The sequence below is a fragment of the Panthera leo genome, chromosome D3 (genome assembly GCF_018350215.1).
Source record: "Panthera leo isolate Ple1 chromosome D3, P.leo_Ple1_pat1.1, whole genome shotgun sequence".
Lineage (NCBI taxonomy): Eukaryota > Metazoa > Chordata > Mammalia > Carnivora > Felidae > Panthera > Panthera leo.
The window spans coordinates 20,772,808-20,794,036 of record NC_056690.1 but is presented as its reverse complement, the minus strand read 5'-3'; the positions used below and the strand labels follow the sequence as shown (position 1 = coordinate 20,794,036).

Here is a 21,229-nt window from a genome sequence, read left to right as displayed (position 1 = left end):
ATGCTATACTAATGACAAAGAAAACATGATTTTCGAAACACTTTATCGACTCCTTCAACCTCCAACAAAGGGATTCCTTTCTCCATTGTTCCCACAATTTCTATTTATTTTTCTCTGCAATAAATACAGATCTGTGATTTGTAATAGATAAATACAATCTAGTGATTCTATCTGCATTTTCATAAGAACATTTCAACCAATTTCAAGAATGTTTCAATCTATGTTACTGAGAGAAATTTTGTATACAGAAGCACATGCCCATTTATTTTATTATTATTATTATTTTTTTTTTAATATGAAAATTATTTTCAGATTCGTTTCCATCAACACCCAGTACTCATTCCAACAGGTGCCCTCCTCAATACCCATCACCTATCCTCTCCTTCCTCCCAGCCTCCCATCAACCCTCAGTTTATTCTCAGTTTTGAAGAGTCTCTTATGATTTGGCTCTCTCCCTCTCGAACTTCTTTTTTTCCTTCCCCTCCCCCATGGTCTTCTGTTACAATTCTCAGGATCCACATAAGAGTGAAAACAGATGATATCTGTCTTTCTCTGACTGACTTTACGCTTTATGTATTTCATACATACACTAAAGTATTTCATACATACACTAAAGTATTTCTCTTTACATAATACCCTCCAGTTCCATCCACATTGCTACAAATGGCCAGATTTCATTCTTTCTCATTGACAAGTAGTACTCCATTGTATATATAAACCACATCTTCTTTATCCATTCAGCAGTTGGTGGACATTTAGGCTCTTTCCATATTTGGCTATTGTTGAAAGAGCTGCTATAAACATTGGGGTACAAGTGCCCCTATGCATCAGCACTCCTGTATCCCTTGGGTAAATTCTTAGCAGTGCTATTGCTGGGTCATAGGGTAGATCTATTTTTAATTTTTTGAGGAACCTCCCCACTGTTTTCCAGACCGGCTGCACCAGTTTGCAACCCTCAGTGCAGGAGGATTCCTGTTTCTCCACATCCTCTCCAGCATCTATAGTCTCCTGATTGGTTCATTTCAGCCACTCTGACTGGTGTGAGGTGGTATCTCAGTGGGGTTTTGCTTTGTATTTCCCTGGTGAGGAGTGATTTTAAGCATCGTCCATGTGCCTGTCGGCCATTTGGATGTCTTCGTTAGACAAGTGTCTGTTTATGTTTTCTGTCCATTTCTAAAGTGTACAATTGGCTAAGTGGTGACTAACACATAAACCGTGTCACTGGAACCCTGTCAGAGCAACTGCTGCGGTGACTCCTTCCCTCTTGGAACTTCCTGCAGGTTTGTCCTTGGGCTCTGGGTTCAGTGCCACACACAGGACCCCTGCAGACTTGTGTCTGTGTGCTGGGGGACAGATCCTGGGAGGGAATCACTAACCACAGTGTGTGGAGAACTGTTGTTTCAAATAAGCAGACATAGTGACAGATGGCAAAGATTTTTAGTGGACAGTGCCCCTAGGAATAAACACAGATGTTCCTTCCCACAGCACTGAGGACAGAAGGAGAGCTTCTGTTCAGGCTGTGGGAACCTCAGAGCAGGAGAGATCTGGAAACCAGGGAGGAAGCACATAATAGGAAAGAACACAGAATCCTACACAGAAGGGGCCACGTGTCCTTTGGTACTCGTCACAGCTCCGGACATGACTCTGATCTAAGTGGCATTTTTGTAGAAATACCACCTCAGTCCTGACCCATGAAACATACAGGGAAACATGGCCTGGCTTTTCTGGAGGAGTCTGAGAAGAGCAGAAAGTCTGGTTTGAGGATATGGGAGGCTACCCAGGAGGATACCTGGCCTCACCCTAGGAAAGGGGCAGTGGACAAAGCAACAGGGAACAGGAGCTCCTTTTATGGGCTCTGGTTACCATTTTCCACAATGATGTTTCTGAGTCTGGACACAAGGGGGCTCACAGGGCCCATTTCTGAGGGTTCAGGGGTGATGAGACCTGAGACCTGCCACCTGCACTGCCTGTGCCTTCTGCTCGAGACTCATAACTGTGACTTCTGCACAGCCTGGCCCCACACAGCCATTCCTCTGCCCACCCCCTGACATCCACGGGCGGAGGCACCTGACTCGGGTTCAGTGAGGGGTCAGAGAGCTGGGGTATCATTTGCATGGACAGGCCCGCCCTCTCTCATTGGATGAAAAGGGACCGATTAGGGGAGGTCTGCTCAGCTGTGGGGCACAGAAAACAGGATCGGTGATGGTCTCCACCATGGCTTGGTCTCCGGTCCTTCTCACCCTCCTCGCTCACTACACAGGTGATTGGATGTGCGGACAGGGGAAGGGGCTCTGGGAGGACACGTGGGCCCTGCTTCCACCCTCTTGTGTCCAGACCCCGGCTTTACCCTGTCTGTATCTCTTCATTTTCCAGGGTCCTGGGCCCAGTCTGTACTGACTCAGCCACCCTCGGTGTCAGGCTCCTTGGGCCAGAGGGTCACCATCTCCTGCACTGGAAGCAGCTCCAACATCGGTGGCAATTATGTAAACTGGTACCAACAACTCTCAGGAACTGCTCCCAAACTCCTCATCTATCGTAATAGCAATCGACCCTCAGGGGTCCCTGATCGATTCTCCGGCTCCAAGTCTGGCAGCACAGGCACCCTGACCATCACTGGGCTCCAGGCTGAGGACGAGGCTGATTATTACTGCCTGTCTGCTGACATTATTCAACGTACTGACACAGTGCTCCAGGCCCGTGGGGAAGTGAGACAAAAACCTGCTGTCCCCACAGTGATGCACTTTCCATGTGCAGCCCCCACCATCTGCCAACACAGCTGCTTCCCTAAAACGGAGGTCTGAAACCCAAACCAGTGAACTTTCTCTGGAGTATGTGTCCTTGTCCTCTCAATTGAGACACCAAACCCTGTCCTTGTAGGAGCACATTTTCTGTTTGACGTGAACTGAGCAGAAATTCCTGGATGCTGTGGCCGGTTGCCCTGGGGACAGAGTCCTTGAGGATTGTGCCTGCCTGCTGGGGCTGCCATAACATAATACCACCCACTGGGTGAGCAAGTCAAAAGATACTTATTTTCTCACACTTTTGGAGGCTAAATGTCCAAGTTCAAGGTGGTGGCAGGTTTGATGTCCCCTGAGGTCTCTCTCCTTGGCTTGCAAATGGTTACATTCGTCCTGGGTCCTCACGTGGCATTTCCACGTGTGCTCACCCATGCTGTGTCTACCTCTTCTATAAAGTCTATGAAATCACAGTGTGGGTTTCCATATAGGAATCTACGGGGACACAGTTCAGTCCATATCAAAGCACCAGGACAGAACCAGAGACACAGAGCATAGCTGTATCTGACTCAGGATAGTCAACTATCCACATGCTCTACATGCGTGGCATTGAGAGAACCCTCACTACATGACCTATGTGGGCTCGGGGCTCAGATCACAGTACAGAAATGACAGGGAGGGTCCCCATGCTCACAGAGCTGACACCGTCTTGGGCAAGAAAGAGGACACATAAGCCAAATGTATTCTGTCTCACACTGATTTCCCACATGGGGAAAAAGTGTCTGCAGTCCCAGGTAATGTCCTCACAACATAACATCTGGATGACAGAGACTGGCCTTTATGGACCCACTGGTAAGAAACCCCAGATTTGAGGATGACTGGATCAAACCACCACACCCTCTACCCTGACACCATCATGGCAACCAGGGAAGGGACACCTATTGCTTTGGGTAACACAGTGACTGTCTGGTGGGACCTGGACTCACTGACTAACCATGTAGTTGGGAGAGTTGGGGTCCAGGTAGAAGAAAATGATGGAAGCTTCGCCAAAGAAGTCCCAGCCGCCTGTATCATCTTCCCTCCATCCTCCGTGTTGTTCAGGTCGGAGCATGGACTATGGACCATCTGCACAGGGGACACAGCCCAGGGTCTTTATGTCTCATAAAACTACAGCTCAGCCCCCAGACCATTCAGATGCCCCTGCATCAGATCAACTGCAGCCCAACACACCCTCAGAGGCACGAGGTTCTGACCTGAAATGCAAACAGTCCCATGAGAAGTAGAAAGCAGAAAACATATTCCTACTCTGATGGCCTCTTATTCCCAGAGGTTGCTAGAAGGTACAAAGTTTTCCAGAAACTTTAATGGTGACCATTTCTAGACCACCACGCACCAGAGACCTTTTCTTTTGCTCTCACTCTGTCGGGTGAGGAACAGACTCAGGGGCCAGGACAGGAACCACTCCTTTTATTCCACACACTCCATATGGGGCTACTCCTGCTCTCAGGCTCCCTCAGTCACCTATGTGTCATTGCTGAGTGTCCCCACTTCCCAGGGTCCTGGTCACAGGGAGTCAGATCACTGTCTGCCTGATTCCAATGTCACTGTGACTCTGCCTCTGAAAGACACAAAGCTTACTATTAAGAGTCAGAAGGGGCGCCTGGGTGGCTCAGTTATTTAGGCGTCCAAATCTTGGTTTTGGCTCAGGTCATGATCTCATGGTTCATGGGTTCAAGCCCCACGTCAAGCTCTGTGCTGACAGCATGGAGCCTGCCTGGGATTCTGTCTCCCTCTCTCTGCCCTTCCCTTGCTCTCTCTCTCTCAAAAATAAATAAACATTTAAAAAAGTTTAAAAGAAAGAGTCAGAAATGAACTCTCCTGTTTTTCCCACACTTGGAACACTCTTTGCCAGTGTCCCTCCTGGATGTTCTTTCTCTATTCATTAATGTCATGTTATATCTCCAGGTCTAGGGTCATTTCTTTTCCCAAATTCCACTCTTCCTTTTTTCCTTCCTCCCCTTCCACTAATTAGTTCATGAATCTATACCGTCATCTCCTGTCTGTTGCCACAGTAATGTGGGGTGCATTGCAGGAAAAACACAGGGTCATTAAAGAAGAGTTTACTTCCTAGGAATCACTCTAGGATGTAAGAGAAGTCATTCATTTTTCAAAGAATTTGTTAATGTTTATTTATTTTTTGAGAGAGAGACAGAGAGAGAGGGAGAGCATGAACAGGGGAGGGGCAGACAGAGGGAGACACAGAATCTGTAACCGGTTCCAGGCTCTGAGCTGTCAGCACAGAACCTGAAGCGGGGCTCAAAGTCATGAACAGTGAGTGTGACCTGAGGGAAAGTCGGACACTTAAACTACTGAGCCAAGCAGAAGCCCCAGGAAAAGTCATTCTGCCCTTAAAGATTTCAGCCTCAAATGACTTTTTTTTTACATGTCAAATATTATTTTATGTATTTTTTTAAATATGAAATTTATGGTCAAGTTGATTTCCATACACCATCCAGTGCCCATCACAACAGGTGCCCTCCTCAATACCCATCACCCACCCTCTCCTCCCTCTCACCCCCATCAACTCTCAGTTTGTTCTCAATTTTTAAGAGTCTCTTATGTTTTGGCTCCCTCCCTCTCTAACCTCTTTTTTTTTCTTCCCCTCCCCCATGGGTTTCTGTTAAGTTTCTCAGGATCCACCTAAGAATGAAAACATATGGTATCTGTCTTTCTCTGCATGACTTATTTCACTTAGCATAACACTCTCCAGTTTCATCCACATGGCTACAAAAGGCCGTAATTTATTCTTTCTCATGCCACATCATATTCCATTGTGTATATAAACCACAATTTCTTTATCCATCCATCAGTTGATGGACATTTAGGTTCTTTCCATGATTTGGCTATTGTTGAACGTGTTGCTATAAACATTAGGGTACAAGTGCCCCTAAGCATCAGCACTCTTGTATCCCTTGGGTAAATTCCTAGCAGTGTTATTGCAGTGTCATAGGGTCGATCTATTTTTAATTTTTTGAGGAACCTCCACACTCTTTTCCAGAGTGGCTGCACCAGTTTGCATTCCCACCAACAGTGCAGGAGGATTCCCGTTTCTCCACATCCTCTCCAGCATCTATAGTCTCCTGATTGGTTCATTTTAGTCACCCTGACTGGCGTGAGGTGGTATCTGAGTGTGGTTTTGATTTGTATTTCCCTGATGAGGAACGACATTGAGCATCTTTCCATGTGCCTGTTGGCCATCTGGATGTCTTCTTTAGAGAAGTGTCTATTCATGTTTTCTGCCCATTTCTTCACTGGATTATTTGTTTTTCGGGTGTGGAGTTTGGTGAGCTGTTTATAGATTTTGGATACTAGCCCTTTGTTCGATATGTCATTTGCAAATATCTTTTCCCATTCCATTGGTTGCCTTTTAGTTTTGTTGACTGTTTCCTTTGCTGTGCAGAAGGTTTTTATCTTGATGCGGTCCCAACAGTTCACTTTTGCCTTTAATTCCCTTGCCTTGGGGATGTGTCAAGTAAGAAATTGTTGTGGCTGAGGTCAGAGAGGTTTTTTCCTGCTTTTTCCTCAAGGGTTTTGATGGTTTCCTGTCTCACATTCAGGTCCTTTATCCATTTTGAGTTTGTTTTTGTGAATGGTGTAAGAAAGTGGTTTAGTTTCCTCCGTCTGCACGTTGCTGTCCAGTTGTCCCAGCATTTATAAAGAGACTGTCTTTTTTCCACTGGATATTCTTTCCTGCTTTGTCAAAGATCAGTTAGCCATACTTTTGTGGGTCTAATTCTGGGGTTTCTATTCTATTCCATTGGTCTAAGTGTCTGTTTTTGTGCCAATACCATGCTGTCTGCATGATTACAGCTTTGTAGTAGAGGCTAAAGTCTGGGATTGTGATGCCTCCCGCTTTGGTCTTCTTCTTCACAATTACTTTGGCTATTCGGGGCCTTTTGTGGTTCCATACAAATTTTAGGATTGCTTGTTTTAGCTTTGAGAAGAATGCTGGTGCAATTGGGATTGGGATTGCATTCAATGTGTAGATAGCTTTGGATAGTATTGACATTTTAACAATATTTGTTCTTCCAGTCCCTGAGCACGGAATGTTTTCCCATTTCTTTATATCTTCTTCAATTTTCTTCATAAGCTTTCTATAGTTTTTAGCATACAGATCTTGTACGTCTTTGGTTAGGTTTATTCCTAGGGATTCTTTAGTAGGGTGATCTTTAACCTCCGTGCTTTCGGAGGTTTTCCAGAATTTTTCCTGTGGTGGATTTCAAGCTTCATAGCATTATGGTCTGAAAGTATGCATGGTATGATCTGAATTCTTTTATACTTATGAAGGGCCATTTTGTGACCCAGTATGTGATCTATCTTGGAGAATGATCCATGTGCACTTGAGTAGAAAGTATATTCTGTTGCTTTGGGATGCAGAGTTCTAAATATATTTGTTAAGTCCATCTGATCTAGTGTGTCATTCAGTGCCCTTGTTTCTTTATTGATCCTGTGTCTAGATGATCTATCCATTGTTGTAAGGGGGGTAATAAAGTCCCCTGCAACTGCCACATTCTTATCAATAAGGTTGCTTGGGGCGCTTGGTTGGCTCATTCAGTTAAGCATCTGACTTCAGCTCAGGTCATCTCGCCGTCCGTGAGTTCGAACCCCGCGTCGGGCTCTGTGCTGACCACTCAGAGCTTGGAGCCTGTTTCGGATTCTGTGTCTCGCTCTGTCTCTGACCCTCCCCCATATATGCTCTGTCTCTCTCTGTCTCAAAAATAAATAAAGTTAAAAAATATAAGTTTGCTTATGTTTGTGATGAATTGTTTTATATATTTGAGGGCTCCCGTCTTCAGTGCATGGCCATTTATAATTGTTAGCTCTTCCTGATGGAGAGACCCTGTCATTGTTATATAATGCCCTTCTTCATCTCTTGTTACAGCCTTTAATTTAAAGTCGAGTTTGTCTGATATAAGCATGGCTACTCCAGCTTTCTTTTGACTTCCAGTGGCATGACAGATAGTCTCCATCCATTCACTTTCAATCTGAAGGTGTCCTCAGGTCTCAAATGAGTTTCTTGTAGACAGCAGATAGATGGCTTTTGTTTTTTTATCCATTCTGATACCCTATGTCTTTTGGTTGGAGCATTTAGTCCATTTACATTCAATGTCATTACAGAAAGATATTGGTTTAGAGTCATTGTGATATCTGTAGATTTCATGCTTGGAGTGATGTGTCTGGTACTTTGTGGTCCTTGCAACTTTTCGCTCACAGAATCCCCCTTAGGATCTCTTGTAGGGCTGGTTTAGTGGTGATGAATTCCTTCAGCTTTTGTTTGTTTGGGAAGACCTTTGTCTCTCCTTCTTGTCTGAATGACAGACTTGCTGGATAAAGGATTCTCAGCTGTATATTTTTTCTATTCATCACATTGAAGATTTCCTGCCATTCCTTTCTGGCCTGCCAAGGTTCAGTAGATAGATCTATCAGTAGTCTTATTGGACTCCCTTTATATATTAGAGTGCGTTTATCCCGAGCTGCTTTCAGAATTTTGTCTTTATCCTTGTATTTTGCCAGTTTCGCTATGATACGTCGTGCAGAAGATCGATTCAAATTACGTCTGAAGGGAGTTCTCTGTGCCTCTTGGATTTCAGTGCCTTTTTCCTTCCCCAGATCAGGGAAGTTCTCAGCTATGTTTTGTTCAAGTACCCCTTCAGCCCCTTTCTCTCTCTCTTCCTCTTCTGGAATTCCTATTATACGGAGATTGTTGTGTTTCATTGCATCACTTAGTTCTCTAATTCTCCCCCTCACACTCCTGGATTTTTTTTTATCTCTCTTTTTCTCAGCTTCTTCTTTTTCCATAATTTTATCCTTTAATTCACCTATTCTCCTCTGTGCCTCTTCATTCCGAGCTGTGGTCACCTGCATATTACTTTGCACCTCATTGATAGCACTTTTTAGCTCCTCATGACTGGTTCTTAGTCCCCTGATCTCTGTAGCAATAGATTCTCTGCTGTCCTGTATACCTTTTTCAAGCCCAGCGATTAATTTTATGACTATTATTTTAAATTCATGTTTCGTTATATTGCTGAAACAGTTTTTGATCAATTCGTTAGCTGTCGCTCCTTCCTGGAGTTTCTTTTGAGGAGAATTCTTCCATTTCATCATTTTGGATAGTCCCTGGAGTGGTGTGGAACTGCAGGGCTCTTCCTCTGTGCTGTCTGGAGTAACCTGTTTGGTGGGCGGGGCCGCAGTCAGACCTGATGTCTGCCCCCAGCCCACCCCTGGGGCCACAGTCAGACTGATGTGTACCTTATCTGCCCTTCTCTCAGGGACAGGACTCACTGTGGAGTGGTGTGGCCCCTGACTGGGCTACTTGCACACTGCCAGGCTAGTGGTGCTGCTTAGATGGGATCTGGCGTATTAGCCTGGGTGCATCTGAAAAGTGCACCAGGGCGGAAGGGACAGGCTCAGCTCGGTTTGCTGTTGGTGGTCCCCTGCAGGAGGGTCCCTGCAGCACCAGGAGGGAAGCAGGCAGACTCATCAAAGGGATGGATCCACAGAAGCACAACGTTGGGTGTTTGCGCGGTTCAAGCAAGTTTGGTGACAGGAACTGGTTCCATTAGGGAGTTCGGCTGGGGATGGGAGAGGGAGATAGCGGTGGCCAGAGCCTTTGTTCCCAAGGAGCTGAACTCTGTCTGCTGGGGCTCAACAACTCTCCCTCTTGGTGTCTTCCTGCCCCCCCCCACTGGCCAAGAGCAGGGCTGTTGACTTTTAACATTCCAGATGTCAAGTCCTGCTGGGTGTCAGAACTCACAGAATCCGGCCCCTCCAATTTGCAAGCCAGACTCTGGGGCCCTGTCTTGCTGGGTGGGCTGGCTGCCCCTCCACCGCCCCAGCTCCCTCTCACCAGTTTGCGTAGGGCACACTGCCTCTCCACCCTTCCTACCCTCTTCCATGGGCCTCTTTTCTATGCTTGACTCCGGAGAGTCCATTCTGCTAGCCTTCTGGCGGTTTTCTGGGTTATTTAGGCAGATGTGGGGGGAATGTAAGTGATCAGCAGGACGCGGTGAGCCCAGCATCCTCCTACATGGCCCTCATCTCTGATTGGCCTGCCTACATATATAAAATTCTAAAGATTCTACCAAAAAACTGTCAGAACCCAGAAATAAATTCAGTAACGTCACAGGATACAAAATCAATGTACAGAACTCTGTTGCATTTCTATACACTGATGATGAAGCCACAGGAAGAGAAATTAAGAAATCAATCTCATTGAAGATTGAACCGAGAATAATAAGATACCCAAAAATAAACTTAACCGAAGGGGTGAAAGACTTTTACTATGAAAACTATAAAGGATTGATGAAAGAAATTGAAGATGACACAAGAAATGAACAACATCCCTGCTCATGGATTGGCAGAACAAATATTGTTAAATTATTTATACTACCCAAATCAATCTACAGATTTAAGGCAATTCCTATCAAAATGCCAAAAGCCTTTTTCACAGAACTAGAACAAACAGTCCTAAAATTTGTATGGAACCACAAAAGTTCCCAAAGAGTGAAACGGTCTTGAAAAAGAAAACCAAAACTGGAGGTATCACCGTTCCAGATTTCCATTTATATTAGAAAACTATAGTAATCGAAACCGCATGGTAATGGCACAAAAACAGACCAAAAAAATGAAACAGAATAAAAATCCCAGAAATAAGTCCAAGATTATATGACCAATCAATGTTTGACAAAGGAGGCAAGAATACAGAATGGGAAAAAGACAGTCTTGTCAACAAATGGTGCTGGGAAATCTGGACAGCTACATGTAACAGAGTGAAACCAGACCACTTTCTTCCCCCATACACAAAAACGAACACAAAGTGGATTAACGACCTGAATGTGAGGCCTGAAACCATAACAATTCTAGAGAGAACAGGCAGTTATCTCTCTGACATTGGCTGTAACAACATTATTCTAGGGGTATCTCCTCAGGCAAGGGAAATCAAGAAAAAATAAACTATTGGGGCTACATCAAAATAAAAAGCTTCTGCAGAATGAAGAAAGAAATCGACAGAACTAGAAGGAAACCTGTTGAATGGGAATAGTCAAGATCACTAACTTTTCCAAAGGAAGCCTACATGCACTGGCTGAGTGATGGGTGGTTCCATGATTTTTCCCTCTGACCCCCTCTCAGAATGTAAAAGGCCTTCCCAGTCCCAGACTCACCATAACAGGGGATGAACTCGTTGCCGCTGTATTACAACAAAAGTTCTCCCTTTTCACCTTTATTCATTTTTCCTCTTGAGCAGCTGGTGACCCTGTGAGGGCCCCCCATTATCTCTGTGGACAACGTCTCCATTGCAGTTACTGCTGCTCAGAAAGTGATGGGGACGAGGAGAGTCTGATCCTTATAAGCATGTAGGCTGGAGAATGGCTCTTCCATCTACCCTGAAGCTCTGTTCAGGGAGTTTTGAGAGCCCTTAGGTACAAGAAGGATGTTCACCACCCGTGAGGGGGAGTAAAGACTCCGTTTGGATACATGTCTTCTTATTTCAGGGAAGTCACAAAATTCATATGACATATATTTGCATCCAACAAAGGATTGCAATAAGGATGAAATTTGGGGCATAGTCTTCTTTATACGTATTCCTTTCTACTGCAAATGGAAGGTGATTTAAGGAGAGAACTATTTGGTTTTCTTTTTTTTAATTTAAAATATAAGACTTCTCAATAGTAAGGAAACAATGTCAATCCAAAAACTGCAGATTATCTCAACAAAGGTGATATTCATGTGATATAAATAAGCTTGAGAAAAGCTGTTCAACGTCATATGTCAGTAAGAAATTGCACAAAAACACAGCAATGACATAGTATTACATACCCATTAGAATGGCCAAAATCAAAACCAGGATGACACCAACGTCTGGCCAGGATGTGGAGCAACGGAACTCTATTTCATTGGTGAGGGGAATTCAGGATGGTACAGCTACTTTGGAAAAGATTTTGGCAATTTCTTTTAAAACTGAACATTTTCTGAATTCTTGCCATTTGCAACAAACTTTGATGGAACTTGAGGGTAGTATGGTAAGCGAAATTAGTCAGAGAAAGACCAGTATAATATGACTTCACTCATATGTGGAATTTAAGATAAAAAACAGATGAACACAAGGGAAGGGAAGCAAACATAATATAAAAACAGGGAGGGGTACAAAACATAAGAGGCTCTTAAAATAGAGAACAACCTGAGGGTTGCTGGAGGTGTTGTGGGAGGGGGAATAGGCTAAATTGACAAGGGGCATTAAGAAGACATTTGTGGGGATGAGCACGGCTTGTTCTATATAGGATCCATCCAGGATGAACCACTGGATCCTACTCCCAAAATCATGATTATTGCTAACTAACTTGGATGTAAATAGAAAAAAAATTTTTTTAACCCAAAAAACAAAAAACAAAGAAACAAAACTCAGGATCATTGTCATGCTTTAAAATCCAGGGATCATGTATCTTTGCATTTACCTAAAAGATTTAAAAACAATGTGTACAAAAAAACCCTACACAAGTATGTTGACAGCGGCTTTATGCATAACTGCCCACACCTGGCAGCAGCCAACCGAAATGCTTTCAGGAGTTGACAGGTAAGTAAACCCCAAAGATAGAATATTGATCAGAGCTACAAAGATATGAGGCATCAAGACATAAAAAGACACAGAGGACATTTTGTTGCATGTTGCTAAATGAAAGCAGCCAATGTGTAATGGCTGCACGCTGTGTGACTCCAAGGATGTAACATTCTCCAAAAAGACAAATCTATTTAGACAATAAAAGCATCAGTGGTTGCAAGGGGTTGAGCATAGGGAGGGATGCACTGCTGGAGCACAGTGGTTTTCTGTGGGAGTGGAAGTGTTCTTTGTGGTTCTAAAATGGACATATATCAGCGTATAGCTCTTGAACCTATTGAGTGAACAACGTCAAGAGTGAGCTTTGCTGTTGTAAATATAGACTTTGGGTGACAATGACTTGTCAGTGTTGCTTCATGGTGTATAACAAGTGACCACACTCAGGCTAGAGTTGGATGATGGGAAAGATAAGGTGGTGGAGGGGGTTGGTGTATTTGGGAACTCTGGAATTTCCACTGAATTCTTCTGTGACAATAAATCATAAAGTCTATTGATGTTTTTAAGTATTTTGTGGGCAAGACCAAACATATGGGCATGTCTGGGTCTCGGGCAGCAGGGGGCGCTGTGGCCTGTCTCTGAACCTTGTGTGCTGTGATCCCAGCTGGGAGCCACCTGGCTCTGGTTCTCACTGTGGCTTAGCCTCTGGGTGCTCACAGGCCCTTGGGGAGCCCCAGGTCAGGCCCCACAGCTTTCGCTCCATCCCCTCCTGGGGTGAGATTTCCAGACAAGGGTCAGCTTCAGGGTTCAGGCTGGGGCTGGCCAGCCAGGGGGAGGGGGCTGGTTTGCATGAAGGGTGTCTCCCTCCCTTGGGCTGCTGGAGGCAATAAGAGAGACTCTGGGAGCCCGACTGAGGGACATTGAGGACACACTGCTGAGCAGGGGTCTCCACCATGGCCTGGGCTCCTCTCTTGTTCACACTGCTGGCTCACTGCACAGGTGGCTGGAGGCTGGGATCAGGGCTGGAGATGAGAGGACTGTGGAATCATGTATGGGCCCTGTCCACTGACCCCTCTCTCTCACTCCGTGTCTCTCTTCTGACTTGCAGGGTCCTGGGCCCAGTCGGTGGTGACTCAGCCATCCGAAGTGTCCAAGCCTGTGAATAAGACTGTTACCATCTCCTGCACGGGAAGCAGCAGCAATGTTGGTGCTGGAGGTGTGTCCTGGTACCAGCAGCTCCCAGGCAGTGTCCCCAACGTTGTCATCTATGGTAGCAGTGCTCGGCCTGCGGGGGTCCTGTCCAGATTCTTAGGCTCCAGGTCAGGGAACGTGGCCTCCGTGATCATCTCTAGCCTCCAGGCTGAGGATGAGGCTGATTTTTGGTGCTCAGTGTGGGGCCACAGTCTCAAAGCTCACACACTGCTCCAGGCCTGTGGGGAAGGGATACCCAAACCTGCTGTCCCCTCAGCAATGGGACTTTCTGTGCAGCTCACACCCCTTGGCCGACAGAGCTGCTTCTTTGTTAGTGTCTTCTAATAGTGGAGTCTTAGACAAGGCGAGGGGATTTTGTCTACAAAAAGTGTCCTTGTTTCTCAAATTGTGCCCGTAAACCCAGCCTTACTCTGCAAAACATTGTCTGATTTTCTTCTGTTGGGCAGGATTTACTGCACACCTGGGGGCAGGCTGTCCTGGGAATTGAGTCCCCGTTGGGTCGGAAGCAGGCAGATTCCATGTGTTCCTGATCAGGATAGACGACTGTACAGAGATCCGTCCCTGCACACCCTCTGGTGAACACCAAGTATGTGCCAGGCATGACCTTTGGGCTTAGGTTCGATGTGAGTGTGCTAGGGACAATCTATGTCCTCATGTTGCTGAAAATGTCCTGGGAGAGAAAGAGGAGAAAGAAGTATGAATAGCAACACAAATAAGATGTTTCTGGAGAGTCAACAAGGGTGAGGCAGTGAGGTGGACCTGGAACGTTGGAGGGGTTTACAGGAAACCCCGAATCTGATGTGCTGTGATGATGTTTCAGTGCTGCATAGATGATCAAGGAGCCAGAGGGGAGCATGAGGAGGGGACCAGGCAGAGGCTGTTGACTGTGTCCCCATCAGACCCCTCCTCCTCAGGTCACGGTTCCAGGCTCGTGTCCTGCTGGAAGAGCTGTGGTGAGTGGTGGGTCCCAGGGAGCCACCTCTGTCTTTCTGACAAGGCAGAGCTGCCTCTTTCCAATCCCTTCCCCTGTGGTCCTTGTTGATGGACTCCCCCACTCCCACAACCAGTAGACAGAAGAGGAATCCAGGGGAGGGCCCGGGGGTCTGACCCTGCCTCAGTGGAACCGGGGTCAGAGGGAGTAGGAGCGCCCCAGCCTTCTCAAACCGTGGGATGTGGCCGGTCCAGGCTTCTGTCTGCATGCTGTGCCAGCTGAGGACACATCATTCCTCAGGGGCCAGGTCTCCGGTCACCCTGTCCTCCACTCATGTAAACCAATGAGGGAGGGTCAGGATCTGGGGAGGCTGCTGTAGGGAACGGAGCAGTGGGGGGGGGGTTGAGAAGGTTGCAGCCTAGTGATGGGCCCTGAGGTGAGGGATCTCCCCCAGTAGTGAGGAGTGGGCCGTGGAAGTGGCAGGAGTCAAGAGGGCCTTCCCTTCCCCCAGGCGCGATACTCACATTGTCTTTCACATGCTTCGTCACCTGTAACGGGGCCAGAAAGGGGTGCTGTGGGCACATGTATGAAGCACACGGGTGAGCCCAGAGCTGTGGACCCAGCACCTGGCAGCCATCAGGAACAGCTCAGTAACGAGGGTCCAGACAACCACGGGCCTCTAACTGGGGTGCTAGTTTTGTCACAGAAGACAGGATGTTTTTGGGGTGTGAAGGTATGTGGGATAGAATGGAATAATCCATGTGGTTTTGGCCAGCAATCAGGGACAGCAGGGGCCCACACCAGGGTCCCCTGGGTGGCTCCGACAGTTAAATATCTGACTTCGGTTCAGGTCATGATCTCATGCCTACTGAGTTCAACTCCCATGTCGGGCTCTCTGCTGACAACTCGGAGCCTCCAGGCTACTTCCCATTCTGTCTCTCTCTCTCTGCCCTTCCCCCACTTGTGTTCCATCTGTCTCTCTCTCAAATATGTATAGACATTAAAAAAATTAAAAAAGAAAGACCGATCAAAGTGTCTCCCTCACTCTCTCAGGTAGAATGAATTCTCTTCCACTTCCTGCACAGCTCAAGACCTGTTTGTGCTCATGGAAAAGAATGAATGAGTATATGAATGAGAGTGATAAAAGTTTTCAGAGAACACAATATAGAAGAGTACATCTTCAGTTTGGTAAAGAAAACTATAAAACACCTTCCCTTCAGTGAACACACACAGAGATGAAGCACTGAAAGCTTTCCCACCTCGGGTAGGGAGCAAGGCCACCATGTCCTATCTCAACACTGCTGTTCCACATAGGACTGGATGTGTCTGTCAGAACCATAAGGCAAGACAAACAATGAGAGGCATTCAGATGAAGAAGAACAAGAGACAATTGTCCCATTTCAGGTGAGAGAATGACCTACAGGAAAACTACAAAGGAACCTACAATTAGGTATGCAAATATATAAATTCAAAGAGTCATAAATAATTTTGGAAACATTTTAGAATAAAGATCAACATCGAAAGATCATATAGATGTATACATACTAGCAATAAACAGGTGAAAATAATTAAAAAAAAACCCTTAAAACCACTCGATGAACTATTTAGGGGCATATTTAACAAAACAAATATAGGCCACTGGTGCCGAAATCTGGACTATGCTGGTAAATGTAATCAAAGTGGATCTAAAACAAGGAAAGATAAGTTCCGTTCATGGATTAGAAGACTCATTATAGTAAATATGCCAGTTCTTCCCAAATTGTATAAAAGTGTAATTCAGTTCCTGTCCTAGCAAGTCAGGGTGGTATGGGTAGAGGATAGACACACTGGCCAGTGTAACAGAACATAAAACCCAGAAACGGACGCACAGAACGAAGGATAAACACTTTTTTTCTTTTACAAAGTTGAAGAAGCCTTTCAGAAGAGAAAGGATGGACTTTTGGACAAATAGCCACAGAACAGTTGGATATCCTGAGAGAGAAATGAATCATACTTAAAACTCACTTTTTTATATATATTAAAAAATTACTGAAAGGATTACAGAAATAACTGTAAACATAAAGCTGTAAACATAAAAGGAGAAAAAATTCAGGATCTAGGGTTTTATAAAAAAGTTTAGACAAGACACTGTCAGGATAACCCATGAAAAAACAAAAGAAAAACAAAAAAAAATGACACTTGTTAAATACGACTTCATCAAATATAAATTCATTGTATTCCCTTTTCTTCTTAAGGTAGTAAGCCAAGGAAATTACCTAAAAATATAGAAGATTAACATAATACTCAATTTAATGGACAGTAGCTGGATTCCATTGCTTTAACGCACAGGAGTTTTCAAATATTCACGAGATAAACATATTTATTCTCAATTGTAGGCCAGAGGAGGGACATAAGGACTGGAGTATCTTCTGCAAAGAACTGGCAATTTACCATTTAATTGAGGTAAATGCCTCCAAATCCTATGGACTAGGGCTTCTTTGGAGACTGAAATATGCTACATTGAACATGGGCAGCACTATAGGGTCACATTATCCAAGAGGCAGCTCAATGATGTGTGAATAAACAGAAGTGAGGAAACCCGCTGGGCTCTCAGGGCTGTGAAAACACAGTGGGGTGTGTGCCCTTCAGCGAGGAGGGGGCGCTGTGGGACTGCCATGGTGTCCCTACACAGGGCCTCAGTAGGGACCATTCACTAAAAGGAACCCGGGACTGGGGACTGGGCCCTGTACTTCCTGAGCGAGACTCAGCAGCTGCGTCCCTTCTGGTGTGGCAGAGTCCCCACTTGAGCAAGGACATGTGTGTTGTCTCAACGGGTGCTTCCTTGCAGGGGTCTCCCCAGGGGTGAAGCCAACCTCCATCGTCCCCAGTATGCGATGTGAGGTGGCAAGAGTGACAGCTGACAAAGATGTTCAGTGTGGAACCCTGTAGGAATGCACACGACGAATGTGGGCTTCTACCCACAACCTGGACAAAAGGTCTCCCTGTGTCCTCAGTGCTGAGGGAGCTTCTGGGAAAGAAAAATTCTCAGACCAGAGAGGAAGCAGGGAAGGGGGAAGAAGTCGGCCTCCTGCACAGAACTGGCCATGTGTCAATGTGGACCCATCGCTCTGTGGCCCTAATCCTCATCTGTGTGATTGTACAAGAGTCGCCACGTCAGTGCTGCCCCGTCAATAATAGCCAAAGAAGCTGTGGACAGACTCACTATGTGGAGCCAGAGGAGAGCACAGTGTGTCCTCAGGGGATCGGAGGCCACACAAGGGACACCTGGCCTGTCCCGAAGGAAGGGAATGGTGGACAGAGCAGTGGGAAGGCAGGAACTCTGATGAGATCTGCTCACCATGTCACATATGCTGTGTCTGGGCCTGGACACCAGGGGGTGGACATCACCTGCTTCTGAGGGTCGGCCATGACTAGAGCTGGGACCTGCACCTGGACAATGCCTGTGTCCTCTGCTCAGGACTCCAAACTGTGACTTCCACACTCCTGGGGTGTCCCCAGAAACCACCTCTCCGTCCAACCCACCTGACATCCTCAAGCCGAGGGACTTGACCCAGGGTCAGTGAAGTGTCAGAGAGCTGCTGGTCTGATTTGCACGGATGGGCCCTCCTTCTCTCAGAGGATGAAAAGGGGAAGGAAGGGATTAGAGGAGATCTGCTCAGCTGTGGATCCACAGAAGACAGGGTCAGTGATGACCTCCACCATGGCCTGGTACCCTCTTCTCCTCACCCTCCTCATTCACTGCACAGGTGACTAGATGAAGGAACAGAGAAAGTGGTCAAGGGAGGACACGTGGACCTTGGTTTTTCCTCTGGTCTCTAGACCCCAGCATCACGCTCTCTTTGTCTCTCCCCTTCCAGGTTCCTAGGCCCAGTCTATGCTGACTCAGCCAACCTCAGTGTCTGGGGCCCTGGGCCAGAAGGTCACCATCTCTTGCACTGGAAGCAGGAGCAACATTGGTATTGTTGGTGTGAACTGGTACCAACAGCTTCCAGGAAAGGCCCCTAAACTCCTCATCTATGAGAATAACAAACGTCCCTCCAGGGTTTTTGGTCGATTTTCTGGCTCCAAGTCTGGCACCTCAGGCTCCTTGACCATCACTGGGCTCCAGGCTGAGGACGAGGCTGATTATTACTGCTTGTCTGTTGACGTTACTCAAGGTGCTGACACAGTGCTCCAGGCCTGTGGGGAAGTGAGACAAAAACCTGCTGTCCCCACAGCAATGGGACTTCCTGTGCAGCTCTGACCTTTTGGCCAAGTCAAGTGCTTCTTTGTTTGTTTCTTACAAACTGGGGTCTGAGACCCCCCACAAGCAGTATGTCTACAAAGTCTTTCCACATTCTTTGCAATTCCTCCTTGAAGCCTGTCTTTCGGATCAATATACTGTGTGATTTTCTCAAACTGAGCACAAATTCCTGGGTGCCAAAGGCAGGCTGCCCTGAGGACAGGGTCCATGACAGGTCACAGCAGAAACAGGGACACAAATCCAGCTCTGTCTGAGTCAGGACACATCGGGAGTGTTCGCTATGTGTCCTGGTAAAAAAGCTCCCACTAATTGACCCTAAATCCTCATCTATTATGATAGTTGGATCCATTGTGGATCCTGATTCCCTCTTTGGCTCCATGTCTAGCAACTCTGGCTTCCAATCTTCCCTGGGCTGAGGGCTGAGGGCTGAGGAGGAGGCTTCTGGTCCCTGCCCCTCCTGGGACAGCATCGTGGGCTCACACAGAGTCCCAGGCCCATGAAAACTGAAAGCAGAACCCCTTTCTCATCTGCTGGGAGGGCGAGGCCCCAGCAGCTGCTCAGGTTCAGCCTGTGACTTCTGCTTCTGATGCTCCTGCTGCTGCCACCATGGGCCCCGCTGCAGGGAGCAGCACCACCTGGGAGTGAGGGCTCCTCCTTCCTTTCTGTCCCCAACGTCACTCACAGCAGCCCCTTTCTAGACAAAGTGTCTCAAAGCACACAGAAAGCTCATCTCGCCCATCAGGTTGCGACACAAGGTCTCTAAGTTCATGGACTGGGGGTCGTAGGTCCAGTGTTCTCAGCTCCCACCTGACTTCTGAGGAAGCCAGGGTCTCCATCCTTGGCCATTTACCTATTTCTAGAAGTTTCCGGACCTATGTAATCCTCTTATTAGTCTTCAGTAGAAATAACTGTTCTTTTGGCTCTTTGGGATGATGTTTTCTCTCACTGCAGCACCAGCTCCAGAGTATATATGACTAAATCACAATTTTTTTTTGCCTTTTGAAATGAATCCCTGTCCATTCCCATCAATGCTGAGATCCAAGCAGTGGTTTTTCTTATTCACTTGCATTGCTTAACACTTACAGAAAGATGGTGAATAATAATGGTGTTTAGGTCACTTTAGCCTTTTCATCTTGTTGAAATATCCTCCCCACCCTCATCTCATTATCTAATTTTCTGGGTGTGGGACTGAGTTCTCTGTGTGTGGGAGACTCTGTGTTATCACAGTATACATTTTCTGTCTGTGAATGTGGAACGAGGTTGTAGACAAATGAAACTATGATCTCTGAGGGCCGTTACTGTATTTTGTGTATTGTGTTAGTGTATTATTTATTTCTTTATTCGTCTATTTGCATCTAATTTAGTTAGCATATAGTCCAATAATAATTTCAGGAGTAGATTCCAGTGATTCATCCCCTATGTAACCACTCAGTGCTCATCCCAACAAGTGTCTTCCTTAATGCCTCTTACCCATTTAGCCCACGCTTCCCCCACAACCCCTAGCAACCCTCAGTTTGTCCTCTATATGTAAGAGTCTCTTATGTTTTGTCTCCCTCATTGTTTTTATATTATTTTTGCTATCCTTCCTTTATGTTCATCTGTTTTGTATCTTAAATTGCTCATATGAGTGAAGTCATAGGATGTTTCACTTTCTCTGACTGGCTAATTTCACTTAGCATAATATCCTCCAGTTCCATCCCCATAGTTGCAAATGGCAAGATTTCATTCCTTTGATTGCCAAGTACTTCTCCATTGTATATATATATACCACATCTTCTTTTTCCATTCATCTGTCGATGAACATTTGGACTCTTTCCATACTTTGGCTATTGTTGATAGTGCTGCTAGAAACATTGGGGTGCTGTGCCCTTTTGAAACAGCACACTTGTATCCCTTGGACAAATACCTAGTAGTGCAATTTCTGGGTTGTAGGGTAGTACTTTTTTTTTCTTTTTTCTCACTCACTTTTTAAAAAAATATAACTTATTGTCAAATTGGTTTGCATACAACACCCAGTGCTCATCCCAACAAGTACCCTCTTCAATGCCCGTCATCCATGGGTAGTTCCATTTTTAGTTTTTTGAGGAACCTCCATACTGTTTTTGAGAGTGACTGCACCAGTTTGCATTCCCACCAGCAGTGCAAGTGAGATCCTTTTTCTCCGCATCCTTGCCAATATCTGTTTTTGCCTGAGTTGTTAATGTTAGCCCTTCTGACTGGTGTGAGATGCTATCTCATTGTGGTTTCAATTTGTATTTCTTTGATGATGGGTGATGTAGAAACTTTTTTCATGTGTCTTTAACCATCAGGATGTCTTCTTTGGAAAAGTGTCTATTCATGTCTTTTGCCCATTTCTTCACTGGAATATTTGTTTTGGGGGGAATGGTTTGGTGTTTGAGGGTATGTGGGGAAAGGCTGGCTAATCCTGTTTGTCACCTGCCAGCAGGGACACCATACAGGGCCTTCAGGGTTTCAGGCATCAGTGTGCTCACTAGATG

General features: G+C 45.9%; 1 pseudogene and 2 gene segments (V, D, J or C); all 3 read left to right on the top strand.

The window, feature by feature from the left end:
* Positions 1 to 2,176: 2,176 nt before the first annotated feature.
* LOC122204032 lies at positions 2,177 to 2,801 on the top strand. The segment is given in 2 exon segments: positions 2,177 to 2,260; positions 2,374 to 2,801. Coding segments are annotated over 2 exon segments (486 nt in total).
* A 10,371-nt stretch (positions 2,802 to 13,172) lies between these two features.
* On the top strand, positions 13,173 to 13,881 carry LOC122204031. The segment is given in 2 exon segments: positions 13,173 to 13,344; positions 13,454 to 13,881. Coding segments are annotated over 2 exon segments (474 nt in total).
* Positions 13,882 to 18,188: 4,307 nt separating this feature from the next.
* On the top strand, positions 18,189 to 18,731 carry LOC122204030 (annotated as a pseudogene).
* The last annotated feature ends 2,498 nt before the right edge of the window (positions 18,732 to 21,229 follow it).